At 35.0% G+C, this 24,653-nt stretch overlaps 1 protein-coding gene across 9 annotated transcripts in view; it reads right to left on the minus strand.

The window, feature by feature from the left end:
- Positions 1-23,872, minus strand: part of LOC129256860 (atrial natriuretic peptide-converting enzyme-like) — a 31,949-nt gene extending 8,077 nt beyond the window's left edge. Inside the window, exons 1-26 of one of the 9 annotated variants that reach the window (XM_064095135.1) lie at positions 23,773-23,872; positions 22,873-23,141; positions 22,706-22,842; positions 22,323-22,361; positions 21,594-21,623; positions 20,739-20,848; positions 18,659-18,729; positions 14,574-14,764; positions 14,156-14,191; positions 13,912-13,956; positions 13,145-13,330; positions 11,891-12,076; positions 10,583-10,780; positions 9,457-9,570; positions 8,937-9,053; positions 7,772-7,879; positions 7,197-7,307; positions 6,656-6,775; positions 5,840-5,959; positions 5,139-5,262; positions 4,659-4,888; positions 3,816-3,926; positions 3,052-3,153; positions 2,506-2,613; positions 1,276-1,406; positions 565-790 (exon numbers count right to left, since the gene is read on the minus strand). In XM_064095135.1, the coding sequence (XP_063951205.1) occupies positions 565-790; positions 1,276-1,406; positions 2,506-2,613; positions 3,052-3,153; positions 3,816-3,926; positions 4,659-4,888; positions 5,139-5,262; positions 5,840-5,959; positions 6,656-6,775; positions 7,197-7,307; positions 7,772-7,879; positions 8,937-9,053; positions 9,457-9,570; positions 10,583-10,780; positions 11,891-12,076; positions 13,145-13,330; positions 13,912-13,956; positions 14,156-14,191; positions 14,574-14,764; positions 18,659-18,729; positions 20,739-20,848; positions 21,594-21,623; positions 22,323-22,361; positions 22,706-22,842; positions 22,873-23,141; positions 23,773-23,814 (3,262 nt within the window). In that variant the 5' untranslated portion in view covers positions 23,815-23,872. Of the gene's footprint in view, positions 1-564; positions 791-1,275; positions 1,407-2,505; positions 2,614-3,051; positions 3,154-3,815; positions 3,927-4,658; positions 4,889-5,138; positions 5,263-5,839; positions 5,960-6,655; positions 6,776-7,196; positions 7,308-7,771; positions 7,880-8,936; positions 9,054-9,456; positions 9,571-10,582; positions 10,781-11,890; positions 12,077-13,144; positions 13,331-13,911; positions 13,957-14,155; positions 14,192-14,573; positions 14,765-18,658; positions 18,730-20,738; positions 20,849-21,593; positions 21,624-22,322; positions 22,362-22,705; positions 23,142-23,772 lie in introns of all 9 variants that reach the window. The other 8 variants (XM_064095131.1, XM_064095140.1, XM_064095147.1 and 5 more) reach the window with 8 other exon arrangements.
- Positions 23,873-24,653: the final 781 nt, after the last annotated feature.

The raw sequence follows: 24,653 nt of genomic DNA on the forward strand, positions 1-24,653 counted from the left end.
GGGGCTGGGGTGACCTGAAGATGGCTCATTTATATTCTGAATAGGATGATAGGGGTTATTTCTTGTAAAATCCTTTGAGGTGTTCACCCCCTGCTGCCTCCCTTGTGATGCCAATCCCTGTCATGGCAATGAAAATAATTTGTTTTTGTTCAGTTCTAAAGATTTACCCTATCCCTCTGATCGCCACCCTGCTTACAATAATAACTTAATCATACCAGGACCCCTCATTCATCATAGAAGATCATCAATACATATTTTTTCTATTATTCATTGGAGATTTCCCTTTTCAAACATGTCAAATAAATAAGAACTAAAATAGAGTATTGAAATATCATTAATAAAATACATAAAGAATAATATGTGCATAATTAGCTCTCCTAATGTTCATATATTGCAATTTAATGGTGTCACTGCAATGCTATGACTCTCATAACTTACATCTTATTTGATGAGGATTACAGTAGAACGTTTGCATTATTATTATCTTTTTGTGGGAGAGGGGTTGTTTCTACACAACATCTTGATGTTAGGGTCGACTTTGCATTTCAGGGGAAATACACTTACCATCTTCTAGCACAGCAGTAACATTTGCAAAGAATCCACTAGATCTGAAATTCTGGTTGGTTACCATGGTGATCCAAATGTCGCCACCTTGTGACAGAACTTCTTGCGGGACAAACCCACCGCCGTAGAGCCTCATAAAGGGATTAGTACTAGTGTTACTGCCATCTCCAATTATGACATAATCATTTGCATCGTGTGTGGAGAAGAATTGAAATTGAAGGCGAATCTGTTAAGGGCAGGAAAAGAAAATTCCTATTGAGAATATTATGCACTTTGGTAAAATATGATGAGTTATTTCTATGACATGCACTTAAAAAACAAACTTAAGCAACAGCTAAACCATTACCTTGTTCATTCAAGATGAACAATTTAATGCCCCCCCCCCCCGGATTTGTTTAGTGATTATACACTCCCATGCAGATTTCTATAATCTTTCATGATACCTTAATAATGTAATGATGCACTTACATTTGATACGCCTATTACGAGAAAGCATAAGCAGATGCTTGGTTAATATGCAATAAATCTTGATTGTTTGAACTGCTTTACAACCAATAATGTTAGATTAAATGAGTGTCTGTACAAAAAAGCAAACTAAATAATCAAGAATGCGAATGTGTATCATAAAGTTACATAGAGAGAGCATTATGTCCATGCTGCCATAAGTACTGTTATAATGGTTGATAATATTTTCGGAAATATGAAACATACCTTGAAGCCAAATCCAGCAAGGAATTTCCATGTGTAGTGGACATTATTTGGGTATTCAGCAGGGTAGCCATATGATGTCAATTGATAGGGAATATCTCCATTAAATAAGTAAACAGTTTCTTCACCGACAGCTTAAGAAAGATAAAAATGAGAAAATAATCATTTTCACTAACGATTTTTATTCCTTTTTCCAGTGAATAATGTACATCTTCCCTTACATTTTGTCTCCTCCACTTTTACTGGTAGAAACATCTATTTGGTTAGCTTGTTCCATATTTGGGGTGTCATGTTTGGAGAATTACAAGAGAGAGATAAAAGGAGGAAAGAGGAAGAAGAACAGGCGAGGAATATTGTATTATATGGTGCATCCTCGATAAAAGAAACCCATTTTAAGATATCACAAAAAACAAATACATTTTTATTACAAAATTTGACACTAAAAGTAAGAGAAGCAAGAAATTACTGATTTACTAAGCGAGTCGTTTGGGCATGGTAGATTTCAAATATAAACCCAGTAAGTGTCACATCACAGAAAATTATCTGTAAATCTCTCTTGACTCTCATTCAGAGATTGTTTTGAAAGAAGCACAACATAACAACTCCTGAAACCCGCAAGCTTCCTCAACTCTGACAAATCTTGGATAATTTTTCTGTGCAACTTGATTTTGACATTGAAATTTCAAACTTTTCTTGTGCATCTATGTGTTAACTTTTCATATCATATACGTATGAAAGTAAAAAAGAGGATTTAAACTTCATCATGGTTTGAATATAATATCATAATGTGGCTGCAGCAGTGATAGATTATCAGTAAGTTTGAAAATTACCCGTAATCCTGCTTTATAACAAATACTGTTGTTTAATCTAAAGTAGATGTGAACGTATTCTATCATAATTGTGACATATATCATGATATACTTTGGTTCATCTAGGGATGGGGAGAGGGCTGGGGCTGAGAAAGCCCTCTCCAATAGGCTCCTCTACGAAACTGATGGCTTCTTTTGCCTTCCCCCTAAATTTCGATGACTGAGGATTTAATACAAATAGGAAATTATTAATTTTCAATGGAAGATTGATTGAACATTTCTCAGAATCTTGAGGGAAGGAATATATACCTTTTTTAATATTCATTGTATAGTTATTTCATATATATATCTTGTGCTGGTGACAAAAATTTCCTCGATATACTGTTTATCTATTTCATTTATCATGTTAAACAAAGACACTTACGATAAGAGCATCCTGATTCATCCTCTCCTCCCGTGCAGTCATTGACAGTATCGCACACAGTTGAGTTGGCTAAACATATACCATCATTGCAAAGGAAACTGTCGCACCCTTGTAAGAGAACAAATCATATTAATTATGTTTGACACTAAATTCAATTGATTTAAGATGTATTTATGGCAAATACTGGCTATCATTATTCCCGGAGGCCTGTCAATTACAAAGGCATCAATAAAAAAAACCCCGAATAATCAGATAATAGATAATTATCATAAAGATAAGCTAATGATATACTTCATCATTTTTTTCATGCTTGTTAGGAATGATCGATTCGGAAAAACAAATGCTGGAAATATTATGCTAGGCAAATTTTACTCCTAAAAATAAGGCAATTATTAATGCTATGTATGATCTCTTCCTGCATCTTATATAGGCTACTAGCATGATGAAAAATAATATGACTTCTTTTAAAAAAAGGGGGGAATTGTGACAACTTAAGTCTTTATCATGTTGGAACTCCATGAAAACGATAACAAGTTCTTGGCTTACTTTGTGAACAATTTCTTTCGTCCTCTCCAAATTCACATTGATGTTCGCCATCGCACTCTTCTTCAAATGGAATACATTTACCGCTGTCGCAAGAAAAACAATCTGCAATATAAACAAAACGAAGCAATAAATTGGCAAGCCTGCATATACTAAGGATATACAGTCATGACATGTAGATAATTTTCAGGCGGAAAGAGACATTTTATACTTCCTGTCGTAATATCCCTAAATGTAAGTAATTTGTATGGTTATTTTTCAAATTTTACGCCAAGCATGATCATTTATGTGCTGTACAGTAATTCACTGACAGTTGTTATAGAAGCAGTTGGTCTCTTCCAAAGAAACGTCCATGGTTTCACTGAAAATGCTGATAGATGACAATTTGTTTTTCTCATAATCTTAATGAAGTTGGGGGAGCTTTTTATAAAAGGTTTTGTCAGCGAATGTTAACTACTAATTTTTTTTCGTCCAATTAGATGCAAGAACTTATAACACCTGCAGCTGTTTGTAAATCATCAACAAAACCCTTCATGAAACACTTCCCCGGGGAGCGTTTCATCAACATTTTTGTCCGACAAGTTGTCAGATCTGACAACTTTCCCTGAATCTGATTGACTGAGAGGTACTGTTACTTTGGTAACTGTCTGATAAAACAGGATTTGTCGGATAAAACGTCCAACATTTCCTTCATAAACACTCCCCAGACCTTACTCCCGAATCCTGAATCATAAAACCATTGACTGTGACTGATGGAGTGTACTAACCTGTAGGAGGATTACAGTCAGTAGGAGGAACAGGGCAGGAACACAATTTATCAGTTGGCATACAAACCATTCCATCACCGCAATCATACTGGCTTTCATCACATTGAACATCTATTAATCAAATAGGAATTCAGGTAAAGAGGTACAGATACAGATAAAGAGAGAGAGGGAGAGAAAGTTGAAAGTTTATAGCATATTGTGTTGCAGATTATTGTTGTCAGATGCGGTTGTGTTATAGGTTTAGCAATATTTTTCTTAAGTCTTATAATCCCAAAAGGGTTCGAAGGTTCCAATGGCTTGAACATCTCTCTTTCCTGCCACTTTATTAATTCCTTAAATATGTTGGTCTCGAAGGAAGAACTAGAAGTCCGTGAAATTTTAGTGGCGTGAAATTTTAGTGGAGCTCCCCCCCCCCTCCCCCTATAATTTCCCCCAACATGAAATATTAGTAATATGAATGCTATCACTCGAAGTATACACAGCTTAAATTATATTCGGTTATCAATAGTATGAAATTTATTTCATGAATGTTGAAACTTATTCCTTTCTACATCTTATTCTTATAACTATATCCTCCTTTCTTAAGATATCATTTTATTTATTTATTAAAAAGATTTTTGACCTATTTTAGTTATTCCTCCATTTCTATTTTTGTATTCATTTTTAAATTTTTGATCTATTCATTCCTTTCTTCTTCTTCTCCTTCTTTTTGAGGGCGGGATCAATGTTCAGTCTATCACTCTGTAATAACTAGGGAGAAAAAAAACCGTTAAAGTCAAAGTACTGGAAACAAATTACAATCATGGAAACTGTCTTATATTCCAGACACAGTCTCTGACTTACCATTCGTTGACTCCTGGATGACACTGGCATTGAAACCCCTGACCGACACTGCATTGTCAGAGGTGAAGGTAACATAGAGATTCTGATTGCTTGACTGGTAAGTAATGATACCTGACCGTGTCATAGCACCTGATAGCTCCAGTGGCTGACCGATCGGAGTACTGCCTGAATAGAAGCTTAGAAGATCTCGGATGGGCTCGGTGTACAAGTCGTTGACATCAATCCTTGGTCTGTAAAGACAGTGTTAAATTGGATCACAGAACAGTGTCGGAATCTTTCAAATCTTCCTTCAATTCATGTTCCGTCATTATGCTTTTGGTTGCTTAGAATAGAAGACAGATTACACGCCTTTACTTTCATACACCCAGGCAAAAAAAATCATATATGCACCGGTGGTCCTATAATTATCAAATTTCAGTTATCACTGAGGAAATGTAAGGAATCGTGAGAGGGTAAAGAAAAGTAATGTACCGTACTTACCTGTATCCAAAAGAAGCAACAAACAGCCATGACTGATTTGCATTGAGTGGGTACCTGTCGGGGTAGTTGGGACTAGTTAGGACGTAGGGAGCCGACAGTTCAGTCAGGTCTACCACCACCAGTTCTGAATATTGAAGAGAAACATAAATCACTAATTGACCATTGCATGCTCAGAGGCAAGTATGCATGCTAGATCTGGGGCCCGTTTCATAAAGAACTTGCAACTGTTGTAACTTTGCCATTACGGCAACTACCACGGAAACCTTGATTATGATTGGCTGCCGAGTCCTGTTATCATGGTAGTTGCCATTATGGCAAAGTTAAAACGGTTGCAAGTCCTTTATGAAACGGGCCCCTGGACGATGTGAATGGGAGAAAAGGGAAATAAAGACGGAGGCGGAAAAGGAAGAGAGAGGGGGAGATTAGGATAGACAGGAACGTAGAGAGAGGTGTGGAAAGAAAATGGAGACGCTAGCTAGCTGAGCAAATGCATGCTTAGGTATAAATCCAGTGAAGCAAACAAGATAGACAATAAATACTTTGTAAGGATTTTCATTAGATATATATGCATAATTTTTATTCATAAATTTTTCATTCATGTCCCCATTGATATTTGAATGGGTCATACGATTAAAGCAACAGAAATGACTAAATAAATAGGAAATAGTAGGTCTAAAAATAAAAGTATTGATTAAATTCACCTAATGTACAATCCTGTTCATCTGATTGGTCTGTGCAATCTTGATATCCATCGCACTGATAAACAGCATTATAACACTCGTTTCCTGTCGCACATGGCAACTCACCGGGACGGCATCCATCTGGTAATAGACATTGGGAACAAGATGTTTTTTGTATATGATTATATATTATTATTGCTATCAAAATAACGTACATGTTTATCAACATTATTTGTTTGAAAAGATTTGACAAAGATATATGGGATTACTTGTCGACTAAAAATAATCAAACAAATTATAAAACAGAAACGGGATGAAAAGTCACCTTGTTTAGTGATATTTCAATTTCTATAATGAACATCATAGAAAGTGCATAATAGTTTCGATGACTTATTTATATACCCTTCCTTCGTATAAATTGATTAAAACGGAACACACTGCAATTAATATCACTACAGTAAAAAATATTAGGACAAACGGTACATTACCAAACAATGTAAAACACAAAAATACAACTTTTCTTTAATCAAACAAGCAAACCTTTTATCAGTTTTAATCAACCAAACAAATCTCTCACATTCTCAGTAATGTTTACAACAATCGAAAAAAAAATGATTTGCAAGGGGAAGGTTCATGTCTGCAGTTTTTCAATGGTATGTTTCAGGAAGAGTTATGCTTGCTTTGCTTACCTTTAACATGTTTAATGATTCTGAGATAAAGCCCTTTGCAATGAAACTTCATTAAGACATTTTCACCAAGAAGTCACAAGAGAGAACATGATCAAAGTTACACCTTGTCTCACTTAGTTGTTAAATATTTTTTGTTTAGTTAAAGTACCTGTGCAACTCTGCTCATCTTGTCCATCTGTACATTGTGATATTCCATCACACTCTTGGTCAGGGTATACATAACAACCACTTCCATCGATACAAACCAACTCGTTTGGTTCACAATTTGCTATCAAAAGAAATACGAAGGAATATAGAAAGAAACAAACAAATTAGATAAAAACTGCAGGCTTACATTAACTGAAATGTATTGTCAATGCCAAATACAAGCTTATTCACAATCTTCCTAAAATATCTCACTGTATTTGAATTCAAAGAAGATGGCATTACCTACGTTTCCAAAGTCATGAATTTCAAAAGTAATTAACACATTTTCAAGCATTTTTTACAAAACCCCCTATTGCATTAGTTTGTCCATTAATCCCCCATCAAATAATTGCAAAAGTTTCAATAATCAATTAAAAATTACAGAAAGGAATATGATTTGGGGACACTGAAGAAAAAAGTGCTAATTAATTGAACAAGTATACAAGATTCTAAATCTATTACTGACGAATTTTAAATGGAGTATGACATTAAGTAAAACTTACTTGAACAGAACAATTCATCGGAGCCATCGTCACAATCCTGATTACCATCGCAATATCCTAATGGATCGTAGCACCCACCATCATTACAGTCCAGTTGACCAATAGGACAAGCTGAATATCACAGGGAAGAAAAAACGTGCGAAGAAAGTTTACTGACCGACGTCATTCTGTTGGCTTCTCGACAGACGATATTAACTCACGTTACTCCCGTCCTCTTATTGCTTCTGCTCTAAGACATACCCCTGTACATACACTGGTCTGAATTTTAACATCTTTAGAATGAGTTATAATCGAGGGGCGGGGTAATTTGTCTGGTCTTTTTTTTTCTTATTTTACATGAATTAACCAATTTTAATATATAGATATACTTGTAGAATACAGTTATTAAAAAAAAAACCTTATGCTCTAATTGATTTTACTCCTTCTATGAGTTAGTAGAAGACACTTTAGGTAAATAGGCACTGCGCATTTATATGGCATCAAACACAAGACATCCAAACAGATACATTTTAAAAATATTTAAGTACAAACTATTATGTGGAAATTACACGTCTGTCATATTCCTATAAACTTACAGCTGCAGAATAGCTCATCAGATTGGTCAAGACAATCAGGAATACCATCACAGTATCCACTAAATGGATAACATCCACTATCAAAACATGTTGATTCAGGGCAAGATGCTATAGAAGAAAACAAGATAAAATCATGATTATAATGAATTGACTTGAAGAATGTAAGAAGGATCCATTAGAATAGAGGTTGGGCGGCATAATGATGGATCCAAATGAATGGAAGTTGATAATAATCAATCTTTGATATATTTCGCCTAAATGCAGCATCTTTTAAACTTTAAATCAAATTTGATCATTCTTCATGATTTTTGTAAATCTGAAATATCTCTTTTCCAATCACGAATAGTCCTGTTTAATACAAATCAATGTGCGAGGTTGGTTGATGAAACAATGAACTGCGCGTACTTGGATCCACGATCTATTAAACGAAATCTACATTGCTTTTGAGAACCTCGCACATTTGTTTACATATGATATTGTTTACATTTTGTTATTTAATTGATGCTTAAAAAACAGTTACATTAATGGACAAGTCCACCCCAACAAAAAGTTGACTTGAATAAAAAGAGAAAAATCCAGCAAGCATAACACTGAAAATTTAATCTAAATTGGATATAAAATAAGAAAGTAATGACATTTTTAAATTTCGCTTAATTAAAAAAGTTATATTTACATCCTGGTTGGTATGCAAATGATGACATCACCCACTCACTATTTCTTTTGTATTTTATTATATGAAATATGAAATATTCAAATTTTCTCCTCGTTGTCCTGTGGAACAAAATTTTATTCCTCCCTAAACATGTGGTATTACCATGGTTTTAACATTTCATGGTTCAGTCACGTTGTCCCTCCTTGTCAAATCTGTAAAAATTGAAATATTGTATAATTCAAACAATAAAAACAAAATAAATAGTGAGTGAGTGATATCATCGACTCTCTGATTTGCATGTCACTAAGTTGTGCAAATAACTGTTTTGTGAAAAATAAGGGAAAATTCAAATTGTCGTTACTTTCTTATTTTACATCCGATTTTGATGAAATCTTCAGCGTTATGCTTGTTTGATTTTCTATATTGATTAAAATTAAACATTTTCTGGGGTGTACTTGACCGGTAATAAACTGAAAGTAATCTGACCTAAACAGTTATTGGTGTATTACTTACAGCAGGAGTCTTCATCCGATTCATCTGTACAATCAAATTCGCCATCACATTGTTTGTCAATCGGATAACATTCGGTTTGATCCAGACAAGGAAGTTCAGTGATGCTACAATTACCACCTGGAAAATGAACACGATACATTTATTTTCAATTTACAGAATGCATTAAAATATTAATAATAATAATAAACATATACTTTTTTTCGCTGTCCAGTTGCTATATCGTAAACATTGGCATTTTAATTCATTTGACTTCAATTCGTAAAATTTTCCAATGAGTTAAGACTATGGAAACATCGAGTTTATTTTAAAATGATATTGAGTGATACCAGATGGATTTTTATTGCGATGATTCCTTATCAATATTTAATATTGCATTGTTTGTGGATTGAATATCAATCTTAGTGATTTAGGAATGATAATTACAAGCAGAATACTTTCAGGGATGATTTTCAGTGATTGAAATTGCGTTGGACATGGTAGAATAAAACTGAACTATCTTTTAATCGTTTCTTTTATTTACCTGTACACAATTGTTCATCATATCCATCCAGACATTGTTGAACGCCATCACATATCTGATCGAACCCCACACACCCTAAGCCATCTGGACATAGGATCTCATCAGGCTGGCAAGCTTTAAATGCATAATGATGATAATGATAGTAATAGTCATGATGATGATGATAAATATGATTGCAGCACAATAGCAATAACATGAATCATAAAATTTAAAAATTGTGAAACAAAAAACTCATGACGAATAAGCTCGTAACCCTTCAGAACAACGAAATGTATCTTGTACACGGTCAGAGTCCTATCTTTAGAAAGGCGTCACAACTGACATCATAATTTGAAAACAGTAGTACATTATAAGATGTAATAAATGTCAAATTTATATCACTTGAAAGTATGATTTATCAGCGTTTCAAAGAACATGCATCACTGGACACTATTATTTGAGATTAGTTATACAAAATACCAGCTGATTCACTTCCATTGTACATTGAATAGGCAAAATTTTAGTGTGCCTTTGAACGATGCATATGCATTTGCTTATCAATAACGTTTTCTTTCAAAAGATTCGTTTAAATCGAACATACGTATGTTCGAAGAAGAAAGTTTTTAAAACGGTTATGAGATAAGATAATTAGTGAGATCTGTATTTTTTATTCCAATTAGTTTTGATTATTTTATTGCGTCCAAGTAAATTATAGTAACCGACATGCGATTATCATGATTATAGAATTATTGAACACCAAAGGATATATCCATGTTAAGTTAAATGTGCCTAGAAAGCTTCGATATTAGTTTATGAAGCAATTGATAACAATTGATAACGGCATTAGGTTATGAATAATATTAATGTTTGAGTGATTATATTTGGTATAAAGCGGGCAAACAATTTACCTGGAGCAATCATTTTATGGGCACAACAATTGTAATACAAAATATTTGCTAACTTGAATAGAACGCACGAGGAGAAAAAACATATTATATACATTACGTGATGACAATAAACCATTTTTAGCCTGCTTTGCATTTTTGTTTTATTATTTTTTATTATATCATTACTCAATAAAATAGAACTTTTCAAACAGAAAAAGAAAGGCAAAAAACCAAAAATATATTCTCGTATGAGATCAGACCTGGGGATGGAAATGTTGTTGAAACAGGAATGGTCTCAGGAGTGGTCGCAGAAGTGGGCGTGGTCTGGGAAGGATTGACAGACGTGATTGTAGCATTTGATGTGACCACTGCAGTTGAAGTTTCCTGGATTGCAGTTGTGGTGGGCGTGGTCTGGGAGGGCGTGGTAGTAGATATAGAGGAGTCTGTTGTGGTTGTGACTGTGAGGGTTATAAACGGACTGCAGCAATGAATTATGGTAGTGGATTCATTGGGGCGTGGTCGCGACAGACGTTACCTCAAGGTGTGTCTTCTTAAATTTATGGGAGTTTTGCACTGGACCACTTTGTGGACTGACGATGGTAAAGCGTGATTAATTTCTTTCATAAAAAATTGTAGAGATATGAAGATGGTATGGTTATCAGCAAGCTATTTGATATTTTATATCTATATCAAGATTAATATCTTATTTCGGCGTTAACCAGGGGCGGATCCAGGATTTTTCGAAGGGGGGGGGGGCACATTTTCCCCGAGGAAAAAATTGACAAGCAAAAAAAAAAGTTTCAACCAAAAATTAAGGGGATTTCGTCCACGAAAAAAATTGACAAGCAAAAAAAAAAAAGGTCTTCACTTTCGAAAGGGGGAGCACACTTCTGTTTTAATGGCATCTTTACATTATAAATTTTAAGTGTGCCTCTTTACCCCCTGGATCCATCAGTGGCGTTAACATATTTTAATGAGGAGGAGAGGGAGGATCCATTTAAATAGGACGTCATATTAATCTCTCAATTGATTTATAAGTATACATGACTCTTGACCTTTTAATACACTATATTCTTCCTTCCCTTCTACTCTTACTTTTCATTTTTCTTTCCTTCCCCTTTTATTCACTACTTTAATTCAATCAAATCAATGATAGCCCCCCCCCCTTAACACCGCTGCCCTTTTTTTTAAAGTAAATAACAGTGAAGGGAAATAAATGGTCGAACGTATACAAAAAAAATTATGGAACTTCCCAGTGTATTTTTCTTAAAGGTAAATAAAGTTTTAGTTAAATTATACCTCAACCCCACCAACCAATATCCAGAAATAAAAGGACCACTGTAATACTTTTTTTTTTCAATCGAAAACTTCTTTTCATTTGATCAATGTGTGAGAAAGGTTGGTGATCGTTAGTAGCGTCAGATCTTCGTATAATTATGTAAAGTTTATAAACACAAAAGTTAGAAAAAAAACTATGAATTATGGTTCACAATGTAAATGGATAAAGTGTAATGAATGTGATAAGCAAAACAAACAAACAAAAAATATATTCTCGTATGAGATCAGACCTGAGGATGGAAATGTTGTTGAAACAGGAATGGTCGCAGAAGTGGGCGCGGTCTGGGAAGGATTGACAGACGTGATTGGAGCATTTGATGTGACCACTGCAGTTGAAGTTTCCTGGATTGCAGTTGTGGTGGGCGTGGTCTGGGAGGGCGTGGTAGTAGATATAGAGGAGTCTGTTGTGGTTGTGACTGTAAGGGTTATAAACGGACTGCAGCAATGAATTGAGGTAGTGGATTCATTGGGGCGTGGTCGCGACAGACGTTACCTCAAGGTGTGTCTTCTTAAATTCATGGGAGTTTTGCACTGGACCACTTTGTGGACTGACGATGGTAAGGCGTGATTAATTTTTTTCATCACAAATTGTAGAGATATGAAGATGGTATGGTTATCAGCTATTTATTTGATATTTTATATCTATATCAAGATTAATATCATATTTCGGCGTTAACCAGGGGCGGATCCAGGATTTTTCGAAAGGGGGGGGGGCACATTTTCCCCGAGGAAAAAGTTGACAAGCAAAAATTAAGGGGATTTCGTCCACGAAAAAAATTGACAAGCAAAAAAAAAAGGTCTTCACTTTCGAAAGGGGAGCACACTTCTGTTTTAAAGGCATTTTTACATTACAAATTTTAATTGTGCCTCTCTCTCCCCCTGGATCCGCCAGTGGCGTTAACATATTTTGATGAGGAGGAGGGGGAGGGTCCATTGAAATAGGACGTCATATTAATCTCTCAATTGATTTATAAGTATACATGACTCTTGACCTTTTAATACACTATATTCTTCCTTCCCTTCTACTCTTTCTTTTCATTTTTCTTTCCTTCCCCTTTTATTCACTACCTTAATTCAATCAAATCACGCCGCCGCCCCTGGTTCTTTAAGTAAATAAAAGTAAAGGGAAATAAATGGTCGAACATATAAAAAAATTATGGAACTTTTCAATGTATTTTTTTTAAGGTAAATAAAGCTAAAGTCAAATTATACCTCAACCCCACCAACCAATATCCAAAAATAAAAGGCCCACTTTAATACTGATGTTTTTTTTCCAATCAAAATCTTCTTTTCATTTGATCAATGTGTGAGACAGGTTGGTGATCGTTAGTAGCATCAGATCTTCGTATAATTATGTAAAGTTTATAAACACAAAAGTTAGAAAAACTATATGAATTATGGTTCACAATGTAAATGGATAAATTGTAATGAATGTGATAAGCAAAACAAACAAACAAAAAATATATTCTCGTATGAGATCAGACCTGATGATGGAAATGTTGTTGAAACAGGAATGGTCGCAGAAGTAGGCGTGGTCTGGGAAGGATTGACAGACGTGATTGGAGCATTTGATGTGACCACTGCAGTTGAAGTTTCCTGGATTGCAGTTGTGGTGGGCGTGGTCTGGGAGGGCGTGGTAGTAGATATAGAGGATTCTGTTGTGGTTGTGACTGTGGAGGTTATAAACGGACTGCAGCAATGAATTGAGGAAGTGGATTGAAGAGTTGTCACGGCAGAGGTTGTCTCTTCTGAAATTTATGGGAGTTTTGCACTGGACCACGATGGTAAAGCGTGAAAATCCTTTTTCATCACAAATTGTCGAGATATGAAGATGGTATAGGAGATGGTTATCAGCTATTCATTTGATATACTTGATATCTATTTCAAGTTCAAAATCATATTTCATTTGTTTGGGTCAAATAGAAGATTGATTAAAAAAGCTGTCAGATCAGTACTATATTTACCAATATGTCTCAGAAAGCAACTACAGCTTATTGCTTAGAGATCTCTAGTAGGCCTAATCACAGTGTTATTTTTATTTAATCAATTAATATGTAAGAAAGGTTGGTGATCGTTAGTATTTTAATAAGCGTCATATCTTCGTATAATTAGATTAAGTTCATAAACACGAAAGTTAGAAAACTACATGAATTATGGTTCATAATGTAAATGGATAAAGCGTAATGAAAGTGATAAGACAACACAATGCTGTATTAGGCAAAGAATGAGACAGGTTAATGTTAATATTTACCAATAGGCTCCTGAGTTGTGATTGATTCAGGTGTCGAAGGAATCTCTGTTTATTAAAAAATAGTTGCAAAAGAAGGCATTCCATTTGTGAATAATTTAGATTCAATTATTTTGATGATCAAATTTATGAATTTTTCTTAGTTTTTTTCTATTCGACTCAGTATAAATTGGTTCAAAATTATAGAAATTGTGGCATGATTATTCCTAATATAAACGTTATAAAAAAAAATGGTGTGTCATTTTACCTGATGTTTGTTGAGCCGTTGTTGTAACGATGATATCTGTTGAATTAAAAGAAATTAAAATGGATTGGAATCGTTATTGAATAAGAGGAGGACATAATTATTAGGGAATAAACGCAGGTCAGTATCGTCACGTAACATTGCTGATTATTTACAAGAACCAAAAAGAAGATAACATGGAATTGAAGCATTTTGATTCAGATAAAAAATCAAATAAATGCTAGTAACATTAAAATAAAAGATGAAACTATATCAAACTATTAAGTCCATCGAGGAAGATCAAATAAAACCCAATCCATGAAAGGGGAGCTTTATCCCTACCCCTTACACGATTCTAAACTAACATAAACCGTTCCAATCACATAAACACAGTTCAAGTTAATCAAAATCATATAAAACCATATGACATAAGAAAAATTACCTGCTTCCGAGCCAGTAATATCAAAGCTTATGAGCGGTAGATCAGACGAGTTATCTTCGGTAATTTCGGTCAGAACCGCAGATACTTCGTTCTCAACCGCGTTTATAGCGGCTTGTTCCGCGGCCTCACCGGGCAGAGAGTTTTGAGTGTGGCTTGCCCGAATATCAAAGTTTACAACGACGCTTCCCGAGCTGGGTAAGGGTGAGAGAAATCAGAGGATGATACAATATTCATTTACAGAAGTCCTTGAGCAGGCTTACATTTCGGAAAAAAAAAAACACTTTTAAGGCATTTAGCTCAATTATGCCTGCTGAAACACATGCGTGATGTAGCCAACATCCCACTATAGATAACAAAGAAAGATGAGGGATGTGCTTTCCAGATACTTGTTTCTCAATTACTGAATTTCAGAGGATGATACAATATTAATTTACAGAAGTCCTTGAGCAGGCTTACATTTCGGAAAAAAAAACTTTTAAGGCATTTAGCTCAATTATGCCTGCTGAAACACATGCGTGATATAGCCAACATCCCACTATAGATAACAAGGAAAGATGAGGGATGTGCTTTCCAGATACTTGTTTCTCAATTACTGAATTTTTTGCGTAATCTGTACATAATTGCTTTTTATCATCCTAAATCCAATTAGAAAAATTACTTTTATATCTCATTTTAGAATGAAGATGCTGACACGAATTATCTTAACACAGGCATTATAAACCGTGTTGTTTTTAGTACTGGTTCGTTGACAAGCTTGTGTCGTGAGCGCATTCTTCACTGCCTATTTATCAAAACGTTTCAAAAGGATTATGATTCAGTTAAGAAATCAGTTTAAAAAATACAACGAAATATTATAGCCTATTGAATTCAGTATGACGCATAACATTGCTAATGAAATATACCTGCAGATCTGCATGAGTACGTAATACAATTAAAAACGATTAAGATGGTATAATGTAACCTCCGTTTTATGGCCTTTATCAGCGGCGGATCCAGGGGGGTGGCGCAGGGGGCGCGCGCCCCCCCCCCCTAATATTTGGACGGCGCCGAAGGCGCCGCTCAAAAAAAAATAAGAGAAAAGTAAAAGAAAGAAAAGGCGCTGCTTGAAAAAATAAAGGAAAGAAAAGAAAAGAAAAGGCGCCGCTTGAAAAAATTATACACTGATAAAATTTTAGCAACAGTAAGGAAAGACTATCCCCCAGCAAAGCACAATCATATCATCTTCCTTATCTTTTCTTTTAACTACCCTTTTCCCAACAACTTCGCCGGTTAAAAATAATCAGCAGTGCGCTGCCTGCATATAACTGGCGCCAATCAAGAATAATCAGCACCACCTTAATCTAAATCGGCGCCGGACAAGAATAATCAGCGCCATTTGGTTATAGATCGGCGCCAGTCGAGAAAAATCGGCACTGCCAGAGTCTTAACCGGCGCCGATCAAGGATAATCTGTGCCACCTAAATCTAAATCGGCACCAGATAAAAATAATCGGCGCCATCTGGTTATAAATCGGCGCCGGTACAGACAAATTGACGCTGCCTGAGTTCTTAACCGGCGCCGATCAAGGATAATCAGCGCCACCTAAATCTAAATCGGGGCCGCGCGGACAAGAATAATCAGCGCCATCTAGTTATAAATCGGCGCTGCCAGAGTCTTAACCGGCGCCGATCAAGAATAATCAGCTCCACCTAAATCTAATTCGGCGCCGGGCAAGAATAAACGGCGCCATCTGGTTATAAATCGGCGCCGGTTAAGAAAAATCGGCGCTGCCTGAGTTCGTAACCGGCGCCGATCAAGGATAATCAGCGCCACCTATATCTAAATCGGGGCTGGTCAAGAATAATCACCGCCATCTGGTTATAAATCGGCGCCGATCAAGAATAATCAGCTCCACCTAAATCTAAATCGGCGCCGGACAAGAATAATCAGCACCACCTGGTTAAAAATCGGCGCCAGTCAAGAATAATCGGCGCCTCCTGGTTCTAAATCGGCGCCATCCAATTATGAATTGCCGCTGCCTGAATCTTACGTGACGTCGGTAAAAATAATCAGCACTACTTGTTCTAAATCGGCGCCGGTCAAGAATAATCAGCGTCCCCTGGTTCCAATAAATAGGCGCCGGTAGAATAATGAAGAAGGGCCTATTGCCAACCAAATCTAGATCGGCGCCGGTCAAGAATGATCAGCGGCACCTAGCTGGTTATACATTTTATTGTTGAATGGTCATAACAAAGCTTATCGCATGCCCTTACAGAGTGGACTGGGGCGGGGCAGTTGCCCACAGAATGACAGATGTCATGAAATCTTTAATTTATTTTAAAAATCCCAGAATCATACAAAAGCGTAGAGCAAATCCTTTAATTTTGATCTTATTTTCCAATGCTTTAATAAAAAGAAGGTCAGTCACTTTTCTTCTTTACACATTCCACATTGTGCCACCTCTATGGCCTTTAGTTTAAGACAGCTTCTATATAGTGTTTTATGAAGATGATTCGATATTTTAGCCCAAAACTTTGTTAAAACCCGTTGCTAGTACCGGGAGTGTATAATTACGCAACCAGTCGTATATTGAGATTGAGCTACACAACTCGTTCTTTATTTAAAATCGTGCTTAATTATTATCCGCTTCTCAGATTGGAATATAAAAATTTTCAGCTCGCGCTTCGCGCTCGCATCATTTCTGTAGCAAAACCCCATACTTTTCATGATTAAATAGGTGAATAGAATGTCCCTTTTTCAGGACTAAACGTCAAAAGAACTCCCGCTTCGATTTGCAATAATCTTTTGCTGGATATAATCTTGTTCTTTATTACAAACGTCCATTAAACTGTCATTTTTTCAGATCTAAATATCAAAATTTTAAGCTCGCGCTTCGCGCTAGCATCTATTGTTTTTTTAGATACCCATCTTAATCATTGGTACCAAAAATGCATTGAATATCAAGCTTTCTGGTCAGAATATAAAGAAATTTCAGCTCGCCCTCGGCACTCGCATTATCTGTGTAGTGAGATATGTATCCTCCTCATGAGTTACTACAAACAGTCCTAAACAGGCACCTTTTTCCTGTTTTCAGGTCAGTATACTAAAAAATTTCAGCTCGCGCTTCGCGCTCGCATTAATTTGTTGGTGAGATATGTGTTTCTATCTCATGAGTCATATAAATATATATATATATATATATATGCATATGTGTGTGTGTGTTTGTGTGAGTTTGTTTGTTTTGTGTGATATCGAGCGCCTTTGGAAAGTTGATTCATGATTTTGCCCCCCAAATCTTAAAAAAAGGATCGACGCCCCTGTGTATATATATACATGTATATACATATAGTAAAAAAGAAACTTGTATCTCTATTAATATACAAAAGTATTGGCCTCATCGCAATAAAAGGGTTAATAACGAGATTTTGAAATCGCACATAACATGCATAATCTTGTGTTACTTTTTGCTTGTTTCTTTCTTTAATAAGTTTTTCAATCTCTCTCTATATATGTTTTAGAGAGATTATATGTTTAAATTGATGTATATTTTCTGTTATAATGAGATATGAAGTGGACTTCAGGGAATGGTCGTACGCAGCAAGGGGGAAGGGGGGGGGGGGCACATTCGCGATCTGCTGTTGTGAAAAACAATTTTTTTCCCCTTAACATTTCATGAAAACTATGAAAAATGTGCAAATGTGAGATGTGCACAAAATTTTCGAGTCTTGCCCCCCCCCCCCCTGAAATATTATCTGCGTGTGGTCATGCAAAATGGCATGACTGGAAATCCTACTTTTTGAAAAGAGCATTTGACAGGGTCAGACTTTACCCCTTTTTCAACATTTTATTTTATGGCGCCGGTGAAGTGCAAAAATATGTGCGCCGCTCGGTAGTGCGCCCCCCCCCTTTCGCCAAAAGCTGGATCCGCCTATGTTTATGCCATGACGCATACTCATTTTACCTGCCAGAAATAAGCAAGTAATCATTCAAAAGGTTAATTCGTTCTATTCGGTCGCACGAATTCCGAGAACAGTGTAACTTATAAGAATCTGAGACCCTTAAAGATGTTTTTCCTCGTTACAATTCTGGTGCTATGAGATCCATACCTGAAACTAATTACGATTACTTCCTCATATGATACTTCAGACGTCTTTGCATCCCGCAAAGCTGTTTCCATCTGTTAGCAAAAAAGATGATTTATGAAATAAATGTTTTGTAAGTTAAGGAAAATATGAGTATGTTGTTTTAAGGAATTCATTTCACTTAATTTTCGATGCCAAAATATATAAAACACAAAAACAAAAAAACATTTCACATTGTCCAAAAATACGAATAATAGAATGAATATCTTGTAAGGAGATTTTTTAAAAGAAAGTCTGTATTCAATATTTCTCCACAAATCATATAATCGAATGCAAAATGCATGTAATACATTACACACAATATTATACATGTACAGAAGACAAATTTAAATAAGCTCGATGTGCCTCGATCTACCAAGATGCACAATAAACTTATTTTGTTGCGTGTGCATATTTCGTTCTCATGCTGATATTCTAATTTCTTTTAAATGACGATAAATAACATTTTAAACATCTAGTTGAAAAATATATAATATTCACCACACAAAATATCAAAAAAGTACAGTTCAGATAGTACAATTCGTGTATAATATTCATATAACTGATATTTTAAGTCAGTATTCGGAAAGACAAACCCTGACGGTGACTCGACATATTCTTCTGCGAAATTATTTTGTTCGGTTCTTATTTCAGAGGGCATAGGGTTAGAGTTAAAGTTATATTAGATTTTATGGTTGCAAGATATTGTACAGATAAGAATTATGGTTTACTTAATTTTGAAGGTATGGTTTTATGTTTGGCTCAACATGCATATTTTCCATCAGAGCAACTGTCGCCGGAGCAAATGTTATGGCACTGTATGGTACTGCATACTGGATTATAATAATTGATTTCCTTACATGGTATTGTCGAGTAAACTACCTCCCGACAATTGGTAAATAATCATTCCAGTCGAGTATATTAGTGTTATTACGTCAGAGGTTTCACACACACAGCATATGGATCACAATGCATTCCCCTTTATAAATTTTGTGTATATTTCTCACGTGATTATTATTATATAAAGTCAAGTAAACATTGATATAAGGTGTGCAAACAGTGGGGCACTTGTCGTAACAATAATGGTATTTACTTTTACTCAAAGCAGTGCTTGTTTTGTTAGGTATGTCAAGTATTTTTAATGTGAATTATACAAAAAAAACTTTTATTTCACCCGCTTGGATAATCATAAAAAAACAGACTGCGGTTTAGGACTTCACATTTGGATTTTAGTTTGGCCTATATACTCTTGCAACCATACTGACGTAGATATACTGCCGTGGATTCTTGTGAAGTTGTGATCGCAACCCACATACTTAAAAGCAAACTACTTTGTTGTATGTAGAATCATATTTATATTATTCATAATAATAACCATATAATTAACATTAATATTCAGTTCTTAGAAAGGCACATAAATCGAATACGTCAAAGTCTTATTATGAGAAAATCTGATGATCATGGTAGGATATATAGGCCCGATGCAATATGGAAGATGAAATCGTGAAATAGCATGGCTAAATACAGTGTCGTAAATATGTTGATTGAGATAAACGACTGTGGTCTTAAATATTACCGCTCTTATTTTTTGTTGTTTTTATTGCATATTTCGATGTAGATGCATTATCTACATTTCATGATTATCAATGGTTTGATTGATTTATTCAATTCTAAACCATATAAAGGAGATAAAAGTGCACATGATATCACAAATGCTACAGAAAAAGGAAATGTTCTCCCATTGTTGTAAGTGATTAGATATATAGACGTTTATATTCTAAATCATGTTTTAAGTGTGCTTTTCTTGATCTATCAGAATCGCATTTCAGAGCTTGTAGGAAGGCTCTCCATAATTATGCTGCCATTACAGCTACATCACTCAAAAGTGATCCATATGAAGGTGTTTTTAAATTGACTTAAAAAAATAAAACCCCTTTAAGGATGACTTACGAACTTCATTAATTTTTGTTATGTTTTTTTGTAGAAAATATTGATCTGTACACCTTCTAACTCACCTGTCTTGTCATCGTGATCATGAGAGAAATACAGTTGAATGGAAACTTACCAAAGAAGTAAAGTTGGCTTCCAGCTCTTGATATTCTGTAGTACTCGGATCGGACAGAGATGGAGTATACGTTAAATCTAACGTGGCGACTGCTGACGTAGTGACAAGATCTAGTTAGAGATACAAATTCAGAATTACACAAGGATCCGATTTTAAGAAAGTCTATAATATTCTTTAAAAGTGTTTATTTATTCATTCCAGGGGGGAATGTATCAGAAAAATGAAAATAATATTACCTTCATTATTATATTCATCGATACCACGATTGGATTCTGATTTTACATGCTCTTCGTGTTCAATGAAAATGAATGACTTCCTGAGAAACAGGTCCTAACTTATCTGACTTATATGAATGTTTAAATGTCGATCACGCCAGAAGGAGAAGAAGAAGAAGAAGAGGAAGAAGACGACGAAGAAGAAGGAGGAGGAGGAGAAGAAGAAGAAGAAGAAGAAGAAGAAGAAGAAGAAGAAGAGGAGGGAGAAGAAAGATAAGAAGATTGAAGAAGAAGAAGGTGGAGGAGGAGGAGGAGAAGAAGAAGAAGAAGAAAAAAAAGAAGAAGAAGAAGAAGAAACAATAAGAAGGAGGAGAATAAGAAAAAAAGGAGGAGAGGAGGAAAAGGGAGAAGAAGTAGAAGAAGGAGGAGGAGAAAAAGAAGAAGAAGGAGAAGAAGATGAAAAAGAAGAACAACAACAAGAAGTAGAAGAAGAAGAACAACAACAACAACAACAAAAAGTAGAAGAAGAAGAAGAAGAAAAAGAAGAAGAAAAAGAAGAAAAAGAAGAACAACAAGAAGTAGAAGAAGAAGAAGACGGAGAAGGAGCTAGGAGAAAACGAATGTAAAAAACGATACTTACAACTTTGGACGGGTGGCAACGCCGTGGTCTCTGTTTAACAAAAAAAATGAGACAATGAAATTACGTCACCATACGTTTAACGGAATACAACGAGCACTGCAATATATTGCATGATCAGTTTTGATAAAGAAAGTAATTAAATGATAAATCGTTATTTTCTATATACGACAACTGCTCCTATTACTACTACTACTACTACTACTACTACTACTACTACTACTACTGTCCTCTACTTATGATAAAGATGTTGGTGATTATTAAACAGATATAATTATGACAATCTTAATGAAAATCATAAAAATAATGATAATTTCCACGATAATAACAATAATATAATTCGGTAATAGCAACAAGAACAATAAAAACTGCAATGATAATAATAACAATAATAATAATAGCAATAATAATAATGACAATAATGATCATAATGATGACAGAAGCAATAAGTATAACAGCAACAAGAAAGGCGGGTTAAATGAACACTTTAAATCACAGAGACTTCAAATAAATCAGGATCTGAATAGATTACTGTCCAGTTGAATTATCGATCTAGTTTGGATTTCATATGTTTCATCGTTGAGTCGCATACTAATCATATAATAATCATATTAATCATAGATCAATCTTTCCATCGGCCACTGTCCACAGCCGACACGGTCGATCTGGAATTACTTTAAATCCATTGAATTAAGAGAGAAAGAAAGTTAAAAAATTGCGTTATTGACTCACGTGGCAATTGTGTTGTTGTGACATTATCTGGTTTATTTACTGCAAATAAGAAAAAAAAGAATTACATGTCTACTTTAACAATAAAAATCCTATATATTCAGCTATTTGTAGAACGCGGATAAGCACTCAATTCGATTAAAATGTCAACCATACCAATATCATTTCGGTTATTTTCTTGAAACAGATATCATGACCAGTGTGCGAATGTGGAATAATCGTTTGATATTCAATCATAAATTTACAGGCATAATGTTAAAAGCTAATTTAGTTCAAGAATTTGGCCTCTGTGAATAGCTACTTAATCATTCAGTCCAATTCTATTATTGTGTGTAGCACTGATAAAATGAGAAAATGAAAATCAATCAATCAACTTTTTCCCCTACCTACAAACTCAAAGACGACATAGATGATTGCTCCTATGATAAGTAGTATCAAAATGGCAATAACCACAGCAAATATCCTACAGCAGTGGGATTCATTTTTCTTGTTATTAGTTCTCTCCTGTTCTGTTTGTCCCTTGTACTTGTACGATTCTTGCCGATTGAATCCATACTCGTACTCATGCACTTCTTGGCCAGTCTCAGTTCCTAGGCCATGTGCACCACCCGGTCCATCGTATACATATGCTTTGCCTCTTGGCATGTGTCCGTTCTTTTGGGAGGCTTTAGAGTTTGAATTTCCATTAGGTTTAAGGTCCTGGTATAAATGTGGATTGTCCAGTCCCATGTTGCCATTTGTGTCACTATTAACCTGAAGAACAGCGGGTTCGTCGTACTGAAAACCAGCATTGTCTCTTCCTCCATTTTGTGTTCCATTAATCTAAAATAACGAAATTAAGATAAAGAGATGCAAAGAAAGGCAAATGGCAATTTTAATGAATTTTTTTTTGGCCTTTTCATATTCATTTTTTACTTTGATATTAAAACCAATTATCAGTTAAGATTCAAGATTATTGTATTGGTCATATAACGTATGCATACATATAATTTTGGCTTTCACAATAAGTATAAGATCAAAAATACATTATATTATAACGATATAGAAAACTGTACATAGATAAAAATAAATTATTAACAACTTTCTGCAATAATTTCAATACCCCTAATTTTGTTTTTGGTAATCCCTCCAAAAGTGGGCGTAATTATAAGAATTCATTTCTAGAGAATGTGTATGCCATATCACAGTCCTAGAACTTTGATCGAGTAACCGATCAAACTTTGTTTAATCTTTTTATATAAAACCAATTCTCAAGCATGGAATAGCATTACATTTTAGGACGCAGCCTTTATCTGTAGCTTTGTGATTCAAACCACTAAATTAGAAAGATTATAATGCTGAAAGGTTCAGTTTTACAGAAAAATAAAACCATTACAGATATTGATATCCTTACATATTAAATGCATCAAAGTTTAAACAAAGAATCAATATTGACAAACATTCCCAAACATACCTGTGTTCGAGTCTGTTGATCGTCTATCATTACGGGCTCCATGTATTCATCGCTTTCAGGTTCGAACGCCGCATTCTGATGCCCACCACTACTTGAGAGTCGGGCCTACATGCAATCATCATAACATGAAACAAATCAGAGTGATGTACTCATTTCATGAGTCATCAAGATCGTCAGAAAATACTTTCAGATAACAAATACAGGACAATTAATCTGCATGAGCACATGTTAAGATTTTCAAAATGTATTTCGACACAACGAGTTGTTAAACAAAACTGTAAAAATATGAAAATCTCTAAATGTGATACACAGCATTCATAGAATAAGAGAAAAGTTCTATAGCATTAATATCGTAAATGACAATAAATATGGCTAAAAAGTTCACAATAACATGCCGACTTAATTTGTAAACTTACTATTTCACGTTATTTCATGCTATAATTATTATCATGTATATGTGGTAGGATAGGGGCTCCACGTCCCACTTTTTATAGCAGTATTTTCACCAATGAAGTATATATGACAATTTACCTGTATCAATGTATTTTGACAAAATAAATTCAGTTCAGTTCACTTTAGCGAGATACGATATATTTCAACTCGAGCGAGAAATGAACTTTTTATACGTCGACTTAAAACATGAAGAATGCGGCAATTTTTAAATAAAAGAAAAGTGTGGGAAAATTTTTGAACCAATAAAAAACAGTTTCCAAAATGTTGCTACCTTTGTTTCAAGTTTCATTTCCTTGTAATCGGTTCTGAATTCATTGTTTATCTTTATATCACTATTGTACCCCACCCCACCCTCTCGAGGCCTTCGACTATTACGCCCCTTTCTTTCATTTTGTTTGTGTACGCAGATGATGTTACTTCTGATGTGC

Source organism: Lytechinus pictus, chromosome 1, assembly GCF_037042905.1.
Source record: "Lytechinus pictus isolate F3 Inbred chromosome 1, Lp3.0, whole genome shotgun sequence".
Lineage (NCBI taxonomy): Eukaryota > Metazoa > Echinodermata > Echinoidea > Temnopleuroida > Toxopneustidae > Lytechinus > Lytechinus pictus.